The 13,277-nt window shown below is 33.4% G+C and overlaps 1 protein-coding gene across 3 annotated transcripts in view; it reads right to left on the bottom strand.

Moving 5' to 3' along the window:
* Nucleotides 1–255: 255 nt before the first annotated feature.
* The window catches only part of LOC128985739 (protein kinase C and casein kinase substrate in neurons protein 1), a 104,208-nt gene continuing 91,186 nt past the window's right edge, over nucleotides 256–13,277 (bottom strand). For 2 of the 3 annotated variants that reach the window (XM_054405564.1, XM_054405565.1), the window contains exons 5-10: nucleotides 7,897–8,123; nucleotides 6,731–6,851; nucleotides 4,987–5,094; nucleotides 2,264–2,412; nucleotides 1,800–1,966; nucleotides 256–1,175 (exon numbers count right to left, since the gene is read on the bottom strand). In XM_054405564.1, the coding sequence (XP_054261539.1) occupies nucleotides 1,069–1,175; nucleotides 1,800–1,966; nucleotides 2,264–2,412; nucleotides 4,987–5,094; nucleotides 6,731–6,851; nucleotides 7,897–8,123 (879 nt within the window). In that variant the 3' untranslated portion in view covers nucleotides 256–1,068. The remainder of the gene's footprint in view (nucleotides 1,176–1,799; nucleotides 1,967–2,263; nucleotides 2,413–4,986; nucleotides 5,095–6,730; nucleotides 6,852–7,896; nucleotides 8,124–13,277) is intronic. The other variant, XM_054405566.1, reaches the window with a different exon arrangement.

The raw sequence follows: 13,277 nt of genomic DNA, 5'->3' as shown, positions 1-13,277 counted from the left end.
TTTTGATAATTCAAAATAAAAGCTCAGTCCAGCTTTTTTAAACTAAAGGAACCCAGTCATTTAGCTGATACTGTAGTTAGAACCATTCATTAAAAGCCAAATTTCAAACCATACAAAAGCTACTGGCTTTTCTCAGGATTGAACCGGCGACTTTTGATTACAAGGCTAGCGCTCTTTACGTCTGATGTCATATCTAAATTACACGTCATCTACATTTTAAACACATCAAGAAATTTTTGGGACAGCAAAAAACTGTTTTATAGCTAGAAACAATTTATTATTTAAAAGTATGTTACATGTGTACAATATTTTTAAAATAAATACACAACCTGGGACTCGGTTTAACAGAGATAAAAATAAACAAAATACACTTTACTACAATATTAATATATCCTATCTATAATGGGTTTGCTTTATACATACATAATTACAGATACCTGACGTTGAGCAGTTCGGTACCGCTAGCACTCCACTCGTAACAATAAATATTTCAAAATATCAACAAAACTTTAAAGAAACATCGCATACGACTTATTGTACAATCGACTACGAAAACAATACTTTTATACAAATAATCATAAGTACTAACAATAATTGCTTTTCATTAAGATTAAAATAATAGATGTTGAATAACACGTGATTGTGTGCAAACTGATAGAAATAAAAACATCAAAACACCTAAAATGTTTGAAAGATGTACTAGGTACATGAAGAAAAATAAAACTAAATAATCAAAAAAGGAATGTTCTCAAGTATTAAATAAATATTTTATCTTCTACCTAATAAACAACAAACTAAACTTGACTAAATAATAAATAGCACAGCGTATTCAATAAAACACTAATTTTGTTAAGTGATTAATACTTTGCACGACCAATTATTTAAAAAAAAATACTAAAATCGAGTCTTTGGTGTTTTTACCTTTATCAGTTACTGAAAATACTTTAAAAAATGAAATGATCGTTTTAAAACCACTTAAAAAAAGCAAAACATTACAATAGAAGTAATTTATTACTAAATAGAGGAAGATAAGTTTAAAACAAAACAACAGTTTACGAGATGTGTCTATTACACCACTTCAACATAGTTGGCCGGATAGAGACCGACGCGGCCGTCTTTCCTGCCTTTACACCACCCCTGCTCATCTTCGTCTTCTAGCTTCTCAAATACATCACCTGCGCAAAAAGTTTAACGAGTTAGAACATTTTAAGAAGGTTGGACCATGTCAGTGGTGCTTGTATGCTCAAATAACATGTATCATACATCATTCAACACACACACACACACACACATTGTGATGTATCACATCATACATTGGTTCAAATAGCTCAACTTGCCACATTAAATCAAAATCTCCTGCAATAAATTATCATTCAATTCAAGAATTTTAAAATCAACAATACTTGTTTTGTGTGTTCGCTGAATATGCTTGAAAAACTTGTATGTATTTAGGTAATTAATTTTCTATAAGAAGGATGATTGTTTTATACCTCGCCATTAAAAACAGTACAAATTTCAAATTGATCAAATCTAGGCAAATGTATTGCTCTTATTGCGTGATTTTAAAGTAAAAAAAACATTTAAGGTGCCGTTTTCCAGCGCTTTCAAATTTATTTAGTTTTCTCGTGCTGCTGTAGTTAGGATTTTGCTGACTGCTGGCACTGGGCTTTTTTTGGTGAATGTCAGACCCAATATGCGATGAGCGCAAGACATTAAGAAATCAATATGCTTAACTAAATAAAAATTCTTTCATCCTTTTAATGTGTGTAATTTTAGCACTTTCTCACAGCGCTACTGACCTTGTTTAAAGCTCAGTTCATCACTCTCCGCTCCCTCATAGTCGTACAGCGCCTTGACTGGGACGCCAGGTTCTCCGTTGTCTACCAACGCGTCTCCTCCCTCCTCGTCCCACTCCTCCTCTTCAAACGGGTTCCCTTCTCTGCTGCCCGTCGTGCCGTTACCGTTCCTGCAAACAATACTAGCCTTAAATCCTGACCTAAAGCCTTTTGCGAATATTGGTAACAGTGATGTGTCTTAATCAGATGACAATAACTAATCCGATACTTACGAAACCAAGAGGGTGTCTGATTACCAGAGTAGTTACCTACCAGAATTATCCTAAAATAATATTAAACTAAATATATTCTTACCCAATTAGATTCCAAGTTCTAAAATGTTTACTTTTGAGATGGGAAAACGTTAATGATAATTCCTTAAACAGGTCTAAAGTGACAGGTTTTTTTCTTTATAATAAAATACTTACGTGATGGTGGTTGCAGTTCCGTTATTCTCAGTCTTTTCTGTTTTCTTGGAGTCTGTTGCGTCCGTAGAGATGACACGGTTATTGGCCATTTGACTCGAGACTGGCGCTATTTTCTTGGTCGACGACTTGTGATTAACTGGGGGGAACTCCTGACAAAAGCAAAGAAATGTTAATTTTAAAACCATAATATTAAACAAATGATTTTACCAAACTGATCTTCTTGTATAGGCAATGTTTGGTAAGGTCTTGAAATGAGCATTAAAATTTCAAAATAGGTGGTACCATAGTCAACAAAATATAGTGCAATTACTAATGAGAATATTGATCTAGTAAATAAAAAATTTGGAGTTGAGAAATTACGTTTGTTGCAGAATTATCATCAACTTTACAATAACAAAATTATAAGCCGTTTTCTAGAACATAGTTTAAATGTGACAAAATGTATTCTGATCTGTTACTGTCTTTCACTAAGCCTACTTAAATCCCTAGGTTGATATTTTGTGGGTTCGAATTGAATCCCAACGTCAAGAACGTTAAACTGATTTTTTTTGTTAAACACTTATTTAAAATGATTTAACAATTGTCAATAATACTGTAAAGTAATTGAATATAATTATTACCACTTGTAAATAAATGAAAACAGTTTTTCCGTGCAAGACATAGACACACAGTGTGTATTAATTTGAGTTATTAAATTATTTTGTATCACCAAAAAATAAATTAGTATGAAAAAAAAAACTTAGGAGTTAGCTACAAAAAACATTAAGCACTAACAGCGTCATAATTCCTTGGTACATTTTTGACAAAATTCAATTCCATGCCAAATAGACAAAATGCAACAACCAAAGCTACTTACGTTTGCAAAACTATTAGTTTGCTTGGAAACGGAAACTCAATAAAACAATTAAAGTATAGCAAATACAATCCGTGGATGCAGTGGAAGAACATTTTTAAAACCACTTGATGACGTTACCAATCTTCAAAGTAAAAATTTTCCCAATTTTGTAAATTGTATCAAATTTGAATAATTTTTAGTGGGAAGAGTCCTCAAATACATTGAAAGTTATCCTTGCCAGAAAGGTCTATCTTTGTTTGTTTTTAGGTCAGTAGACCTACACCTACAACTTAAAGTGGGAAATATCACATCACATCACTTGATTTTGGCAATTGACGGGATAAAAACAAAGGAATCCAGCATTAAAATTCCAGACTCTTAATACACCAGTCATGCCCCTTTTTTAAATAATTACTTAAGTAACTAACAAATATATTTAAAAACAATTGGGCTTCAACAATAACTTACACTCCTGTAATCCTAAAAGCAAGGTGGGACATTTTGAACTTATGAACAGCTATAGTACCTGTGCTGTCAACTTGGGGGCCAAGTTTGGAGTTACTACGATTGTTATTTAGATTAAACAGTTCAAAATCATTGAAACACTCGATTTTTGGTACCGATAAGACGATACTTTTTAGTGACTTGAATAGTATGAGATAATTGGACATGCAATATTTTGAGCCTTAACGATTTTAAGATGGTTGCCTGCTCCCAAAATATGTTCCCTCTCTGATTCTGCATTATAAACTTAATCATTGCCTGCAGCAAGGTGCAAAACTAAAGGCAGGTTTGGGTATCTTTATTTTAGTAGACTTTTCCATGATCTTTGGACCTTAAAATGATAATCCGTTACTTGTCAATGTCTTTTGTGCCCCCCTGGTTAAGCAGTGACTTCTGTGACTCCCTACTAAAATCAGTGCCTTCCGTGACTCCCTAGTAAAATCATTAACTATTTAATAATTTCCGTGACTCCCAAGTAAAATCATTGACTATTTAGTAATTTCCGTGACTCTCTAGTAAAATCATTGACTGTTTAGTAATTTCCGTGACTCTCTGGTAAAATCATTGACTATTTAGTAATTCCCGTGACTCTCTGGTAAAATCATTGACTATTTAGTAATTTCCGTGACTCCCTCGTAAAATAATTGACTATTTAGTAATTTCCGTGACACTCTGGTAAAATCATTGACTTTTTAGTAATTCCATGACTCCCTGGTAAAATCATTGACTTTTTAGTAATTTCCATGACTCCCTAGTAAAATCAGTGACTTCCGTCACTCCTCAATAAAATCAGCGTCTTCGATGACTCCCTAATAATAATCAGCGTCTTCCGTGACTCCCTGGTAAAATCATTGACTGTTTAGTAATTTCCGTGACTCCCTAGTAAAATCATGGAGTATTTAGTAATTTCCGTGACTCCCTGGTAAAATCATTGACTGTTTGGTAATTTCCGTGACTCCCTAGTAAAATCATTGAGTATTTAGTAATTTCCGTGACTCCCTGGTAAAATCATTGACTGTTTATTCCGTGACTCCCTAGTAAAATCATTGACTATTTAGTAATTTCCGTGACTCCCTAGTAAATTCATTGACTATTTAGTAATTTCCGTGACTCTCTGGTAAAATCATTGACAATTTAGTAATTTCCGTGGCTTTCTAGTAAGATCATTGACTTTTTAGTAATTTCTGTGACTCCTTAGTAAATTATTCACTATTTAGTAATTTCCGTGACTCCCTAGTCAAATCAGTGACTTTCGTGATCGGTATCAGTGACTTTATTGATCGGTAGACACACTGTTCTACAAGGCTTTGGGATTTACATAAAAATAAGTGGATTACAGGAGTGAATGTTTCTAGCTACAGCTACGGTAGGGAAGCAAGCATACATGCAGATCCTCGCCGACAGGCCGTTGGTTGATGAGTGTGATGCTTCCGGCCGGCAACGCCTCCTTGCTCTTTCCCTTGGCGATCTCTCTAAATTCCTCTGTGTAGTCCTGACACACAAACACATGCACATTGCTCACAACACATAACACTGCTAGCACATCGCACATAAAACGCTGCTGCTTGTCTACCCATAGCATCTAAGCAATTTATTCTGTTTCTACGTTTATAAAGAGTGTATATAAATGTACCTTTTTGGTACGGTTGGCTCTTGATAATCCATCACTCCATGGTTTGCAAAGGCGTAACAAGAATGAAACAAGGGGAAGTACCAAGGGCCTAGAGGGGACGATGACGAAGTCGGACAACGATCAAGTCAGACAACAATGAACCCAGACACTATCCGAAGTGTCCCAGTTTAATGTTGCATGCAAACGACGAACCCTTACATTTTTAAAAAGTGTCCGGAGTTGGCGTTGCATGACACGATGAAGCTGGACATGTTTAACTGCACCAAATTTAACGCCACACGCAAACGACAAACCTGGACACTTAATCTGACCTGGTTTATCGTTGTCTGAGTGTGTCGTCCAAATTTGGTGCAGTCCTGCCTGAAGGGTATGGAAAACCCCAGTAAAATGGAGGGTCTGGGGTGAAAAATAGAACTGTAAAATGACGTTTATACGCAATTTTAAGTCACAGGAGTAACTAGGATGACGTGATAGTTGCAGGAGGTTTTAGCTCAATTATTCGCCAAATTTAAGTAGAGCTCTAACTATCTGAATCAATTGGGACCGTACCACTTTTGGATAATCAAAGATTTATATAGTAGTTTGATTTTTACCTTAATTCGGGAAATCTTCCAAAAAATCCGCCAGGTTGTGCCTATAATTTATCAATCTATCTTCCAATTTTTTTTCTAGGTCAAGGGGAAGTTTCGGATTTTCAAGAGTTAGTTGTATTTAAAAAAAAACAGTATCCTGCAGAGAATAACAAACTTTTTTTGTAATTGGCTATGGTGATCCCTAAACATGCTCAACATGGAGTAATTTTTAAGAAACCTAATTCATTACGCATTCAAGACACATAAACAAAAAATATGACAAGCAGCAGCTGAACAAAATATCACATTTATGCAAAAGACTAATTCAAAATGCTTTGTGTAATATAAAAAAATACAATAAACAAATACCACATCATTGCTAACAATTGAGAGCAACAACACTAGCAAAATTTGCAAATAACTTTGAAAATGCAAATACAATCAAACAAATGTAAAAAAAAATTAAAAATAATATTTGCTGATGGCACCAGAGAAATAATAGCCTATATTAAAATACTTGTAATATATTTCTCATACATGGCGAGTTTGTTGTATACATGCTGTTTCATGTTTATTACATGTGAAATATATTGACAAAACCTATTTTTGAGTGTGAATAAAAACATATTATTTAAAAAACTCAGTAAATTAAAAACTGTTTTTAATCAATTACAAAATGTACCATGGTTGATAATGCTATTTTACTTCTGTTCTTATTTTGAGTGTGAATTTACAAAACAGTAAAATTAGTTAAAACACAAAAAAGTTACTGTAAAAGTAAAACGATTAGAATTAGCTCAAGTTTTAGCTCAACACATTAACCATAACATGGAACATAAAGCTATTAACTTCCAAAACTTGCGTTTAACAAGCAACCAACGACATCTTACTTGGATGTCATGCGGGGAATCTACGTATCTTACCTCAAACTGTGGCCAGTTCATTGCCATATTTACTCCGTGGTTATTCGACCACCATTTCAAGTCTTTTTCATGGTCTGCATTGTTTACTGTGTGGTAAAACTCTTCGTAAATCTGAGGTAGGCTGAAAATGAAACACACAGTTAGTAAACTCACGTAGTTCATAAAGTTGAATATTTATAGATAGAACTGTCCCAGATCTTTGGGATTATGAAAAACGGCCCTGACTAAAGAGGCAGTTGGTCTTAGTGAGTAAGGACACTTTCACATTTGAGTTCACAACAGATTTTGTTGATATCAGCAAATCAGCTATTAACATTTTTGAACATTTTGTTGCCCATGTAAGCGGGGTTTTTATCGTGTTGTCAAAAAATGTAAACTTGAAATGTTTAAAATACTCTTAGTTCTGCTATAGACTTATTATGGAAAACATTCCTGCTGTAACCACTGAATAACATTGACAACATCGAAGTACAGAACAAACCCGCTAATCTGACACCTACAGGGCCGGGACTTTGGTCAGAACAGTGAAAAAAAATCAGATATTCCAAGAAGCAGTAGCCTATGTTCAGGATTTGCCGTGATCGCGGGAGAAGATTATGATTTTTCTGTTACCGCAGGAGATATTCAGGAGTTTCCTGTGATCATAGATAACATCAATAATGTTTCTGTCATAGCAGGAGAAGATGATGACGCCCCTGCAAGTTTGTGAGTTGTTCAATAAATTTCCACAATCGCCAAAGACAATTTCTTCCATGACCACAGGATATGTCTTAAGATTACTCCGTGGCTGCGGAGAGGTTCAATATTTTGCCACAATCGACCATGATAAAGTTTCCATTGCTGCAGGAGATGTCCAAGTTTCGACCGCGATTGTGGGGGATGACGATAACGTCATCCACTAATTTAAAATTTCTATCTTACTCCTTAGTTTTTGGTTGATGTGACATCAAAGATACTATAGTTTATAATAAGTTATTAAGTTGGTTTCACTTTGGTTTGATTAAAAAAGTTGTCGTCTACGAAGAAATCTGCAGCTGACATCAGTGCGCTTCTTCTACGGATTCAACTACTTATAAGCTATTAATAACTTGTATTCTTACAAACTGTACAGCTTAACTGTGGGAATAAGATGTCTATTTCTTTTAAGGAAATCAATGATAGCTTACTCAGGGTCCTGTGAGATATTGAGGCATTTGTGAATAGAGAAAAGAGTTTCCTTGAAGAAATGAAGCCTCTGAGCCTCCATTTCCTGGCACTTGTCGAATACTACTGACATATCTTCCATGTATTTGGGGTTGTAGCCGTTGAGTTCCTGCAGAGCCAGTTCGTACCTCTCCTTGCACTTCTGTACCTCCTCTTTGGTCTTCTGTACCCTGTCTTGCATCTTCTTCACCTACAACAGAAAATAGACATGTAGAGCATTTTTAGGCCAAATCTTGTTGGTTTATTTATGCCATTGGCATTTTTTACGTTTTGCAGTGGTTTAACGTATGATCTTCTTGCTCATGCATTTTTTAATAGCATCATCAATTCATAGCCCAATCACATATGGCGTTTGGGTCTGGAATTGATCTAGCAGAATCAAACCACTGATCTTAAGATTTATAAACAAGACAGCTAAAACTACAAAGTTTGTATACAAATTAAGGTCTATAACAAGCTTTTTTCGCAACAAAACGAGGAAGTTTAATCAACTACTAGCAATATGCTCTTCACTTTAATTAATTTCCACCAATTTAACTTTAATTTCTCTTTTCAGCACTCAGTTTTGTCATAAACCATTATCAATTAAATTAAATTCAAAATTAACATGACCCCCCCCCCCCAAGGGCAAATTGTGTTCTATAGAATTGTGGTCTAAGGGGTCTATCCCTCAAACCATTGTCAGTACATGGATGTGTGTATGTGAGTGTGAATAAAACTGATAGAACATTACAATACCCCCGTCATAGCAAACCTGCATACTAAGCGAATTTCCATTTACCCGGCTTGATTTCTACTAAAATATTCCCTATAAATTTTCAGATTTTATTTCCTATTTAAATAACATTAATTTTAGTGAGTAGTTAGGTTTGCTGCTATGGGGAAGATGTTAAGGTGTGTTTTTTCAATTGAAATATTGATAGCTTAGTATGAAATAAGCCAAATTTGATTAAAATATATCTATAAACAAAGAAAACTAGAACAGTTTATTTATTCTCCATAAGAATAACATGGGAATTTTAAATTTACAATTTTTTTTAATTTTCTCCGTAGTCAATGAACATTCAAAAACACTTCAATATACTAAATTATTTGTTTTTTTAAGCTCTTCAAAATGGTCTGGAGAGAAATTTAGAAATTTAAAGTTTTTAGGGTCAAAAATGAGAAAAACCCATTTTTACCCCATAAAACCCCCTATAAACCCCTGATCCCATGGTCCGATTATGCTGGTTCGCGAACTTGTTCGAATAAATGTAGGTTTACACGTTTGTACCAAATTTCATCAAAATCGGATCAATTTTGCTCGAGTTATCGCGCTAACCGACACATATATAAATATATATAATTATATATATATATATATATATGAATTTGAACGGATGGTGTTTTTGGCCTCTGGGGACCTCAAAACGAAATAGTAAATCGCTCCCGGGTCTAGGTCTTACCATGAGACCTACGGTAATAACTTATTCCCTATATGGGAAATTCGCTAAAATGAGAGTAAGGAGAGGGATTTTTGAAAAGGTAGTTTAAATTTTCCCGATGTTGATAATATCAGTCGTTCATCAATGTTTGATCGGGACAGTGTCAAAAGTTAGGGAAATTCACAGAATACAGATCGACTGTGTATGGGATAGCCTAACTGATGGGAACCATCTTTACGACTACCATAGACAATGGTACACTGTGAAACATACTCGTCTGCAAGCAAAACTTCTTTAACTTTTGTTACTTTCTTCATAAAAACTGATGTACATCTACAGTTGTGTTAGTTGACTAACATGTACAGCCTTCAGAAATCTGCCAAAACCGCTCACAGTTTTTACGCCCATACACTTTTCTCTAGACACATTCTGTGGAAATCTAATCTAGTTACTGAAAGAATTTTATACTTTGCAACAGCCAATAATATTGGATTCTATCATTGTCACCTACTAAAATAAGACTTTTGACAATGTCACCTGTTTTATAGCTATGCTATGTACGTTATACAGTTTCATTTGACTTTATTTGTTTCTAAATCACATACTTTTAGTCGTGTTATTCATTTATGTAGATTATTTGTAGACTTCATCCACCTTTTTTTGTCTATGATGTCCAGGACTCATCAAAACACCCACAAACACACATAAGACAGGCAATGGCATCGAAGTTCAACTTTTTGCCGGACTCACAAAAAATACATTCTGCTACCCCAGGGTTCTAAAAAATATTTTTATCCTGAACGCAAGTCGAACGCCTAACCAACCGTGGATGTTAGCATGGTGTATTTAAAATTTGTTAAAGACGAACTATAGCAACTATGAGATAAGGCCAGGGGCATGAATGGCTTATCAACAATGGACAATGCACCTACCCCTTCCCTTGCCCGTTCTCCAAGTTCAGATTATCTGCCAGTCGTGGTTAGGCGTTCCACCTGCGTGTGGGATAAAAATAGTTTTTTCCAACTCTGAGGAAGCGCACTTTTTTGTGAGTTCCGCAAAACGTCGGACTTTGATGCCATGGACGATTGTGTGTCTTGTATAAATATGTGTTTTGACGAGTCTTGGACACCATAGACAAAAATGGTGAGTGAATCCCACAAATAATTTTCATAATTTAATTGATTTGACTAAGCATAGAGGTAGGAAAAGGCTACAAAAGAATGGTGGAAGAAAAGACCATGACACTGCTGTTACGATTGATTGAATGTGATACATCCTCTTCATAAGCTCATTGTCATTTATTACATTGTGATAAAATTAGATCTATTTGAGGATTGCGCCAAGTACCTTGTACACAACGCAACAGCAGATAACAGCTGACTGATGGAGCAACTGGTTTATCTCGATTTGACACGCTTTTGAAACTATCAGATAAAACTCTTCGACTTACACCAAAATATAATTTTAAAAATCTTTTAAAGTTTCAATAGTTTACTTAAACAATTGGTTGATACTAACTCCAGGTGTTATTTACATTGACATAACTTCACAAAAACTGGTCAAAACATTTATAGATACATAACCTACAATTTTTTTTAACAATTATTTTAAAACCCTATAATTTGTGTCACATTAATAGGTAACAAACTTGTAGATCATTAATGAACTGAATATTCATTGACTATTCGTATGGGAATACCTAAGTTAGTGTAAGGACTAATGGATTATTCATGAATTGTGGTACGAAGTTTAACTTGAATACAGAAGGGACAACTAGCTTGAAAAGGAGACAACAACATATTATACATATATTAATAACCAATATTGTTGTCCTTTTTGATAAATAAAATGAATATAATTCTTATATCCAATATATATTAGCCTTTGAACGCCAAAGGGGTAAACAATCTTTTAATACAACAAATAACATCCACATTTTAAATAGACAACATTCTTTCATTTGGAAACTTCTTTTTCATCACAATGTTTTTAGCCGTTTTACAAATTTATTGGTAACCAAAAGCTACATATTGCTGTCATTTGTCATTTGGGGACCGAGCAGGTTTTTACATCCCTATGGCCGAAAATCAGCTGCATATTAAATACTTAATCAGTATCCATAGCATTGCAATGGACTTGTTTTGTTGTCACCACTGCTTAAACTATTTTTTTTTTACTGATTCCTCTAAATATTTCTTCACATAACCATAAAGTTGCAATTGTGTTGACTGTTAGTATGCATATTGTGTATATTTTCTCAATTTTGTATTGTGTGGTGAAAAATAGCGTTTGTATTTTATCGGTTTTTTTTTCGGCTGAAAGGGTTTTGAAGCTCTCGGCCGTTTTAACAAACAACTGGAGCCGGCATAACCTCATTTTCGGCCCAAGGTACAAAATATACTATTACTATGTTTATAAAATACATCTGCACATACACAACACTTGTATTTGCAAGTATAATTCAACCAACCATCTACAAGAGAAGTGTTCATTACTCTATGTAAAGTACAGTTGGATTGCATGAGAGTAAGAGTACTTGTCTATGTCATTGTCAGCTGTTGTCATATGTATATTACTGTCACTGTCTCCCGCCCTCATTTATTACTCATTTCTGATGTAGACGTGTGTCATCATAGTTAATGTCAGTGTTGCGCTGTTAATTTTGAATTAGGATTATGATAAAAAAGCTAGATGAAAATTAAATGAAAATATTTGAATTAAATAAATAATAAAGACTAATTGAACTTCCAATAAATAAATTTTACTTTTATTTCTGATAATCGAGGAAATGTGAAATAATTTTTTTGGACAATGAATTAAGCATTTCAATTTTCTTTTACCCAAGAAAAATATTAATGTTTGACCATACAATCTTTTTAAATTTTTTTTACTTAGACAAATGTTCATAAAAGCAGTTTTGTAATAGTTTTGTCAATTCCACAGAATATTTATATAATTAAAATAATTTCATTAGTAATAAAAAAAAATTGTTTAAACCTATTTAAACTTTAATTACAATATATAACAAGAATATAGTTTCTTGTGACGTTCAAAATTAAATAATAAATAAACTAATAAAAAAAAAACTTTTTCAAGAATGTTGTTAAAATCATGATAGTAAAGTTATATACATATCTAAACTAAGGAATCTTCTCTAAACATTAAAACAAAAATAAACACAAATTAACTCTGGAATTTGGCCATTAGTTATGTAAAATGCATAAAATAAAATAAATTTAAAGCTGGGAAAATAAACTTAACCAAAACTCAATCATTATATGCCAAAAAAAAATATTTACTAAAAACCCTATTAAAATTTCACTCTTTTGTACTTAATAAACAAAGCAAAAGGAAAGTTTTATGTGGTCAGGTGTAGTTGGAACTTTTACGATCCGAAAGCTCTCCAGTAATTCCTCCACTCAGAACTTTTCCACTTGGTTCGCTTTTATTACCTCCGGATTTGTTGTCTGATTTATGTTTTTGTTTTGAAAATTATATGGAATAATAGAACAGAAAATTGTTGTTGCGTTGAACTCTATGTGTAGCATTTTAAAAATAAAATTAGATAGAAATCTATAAAAATTGAAATTGTTTTAGTCAAATCTTTATGTACATAATAAAATACAAACATGTTTTCATACAAAAAATTTAAAATAAATACTGTATTAAGTTTACAGTTTTAAGACATTAAGAGGACAAAACTATAAAAATTACTTTAATCAATTCTCGTTAGTAAATTTAGGAAAAATTATTTTTTTTAATCGAAGTTGAATAGTTTTTGTGGAACAGTAATCTTAACATCAATGATAGTTCAGGATTACTGGTAAAAAAAAAATTCCATAAAGAACATGGAAAACATGAATAAACATTATTTTACCTTTCTTTTTAAGATACCTCAACAAATTTATTTTATTACTTTG

Source organism: Macrosteles quadrilineatus, unplaced genomic scaffold (genome assembly GCF_028750875.1).
Source record: "Macrosteles quadrilineatus isolate MER2022 unplaced genomic scaffold, UCM_ALF_1.0 Scaffold_2__2_contigs__length_208266976, whole genome shotgun sequence".
Taxonomy (NCBI): Eukaryota; Metazoa; Arthropoda; class Insecta; order Hemiptera; family Cicadellidae; genus Macrosteles; species Macrosteles quadrilineatus.
This window is presented reverse-complemented; position numbering and strand designations above follow the sequence as displayed.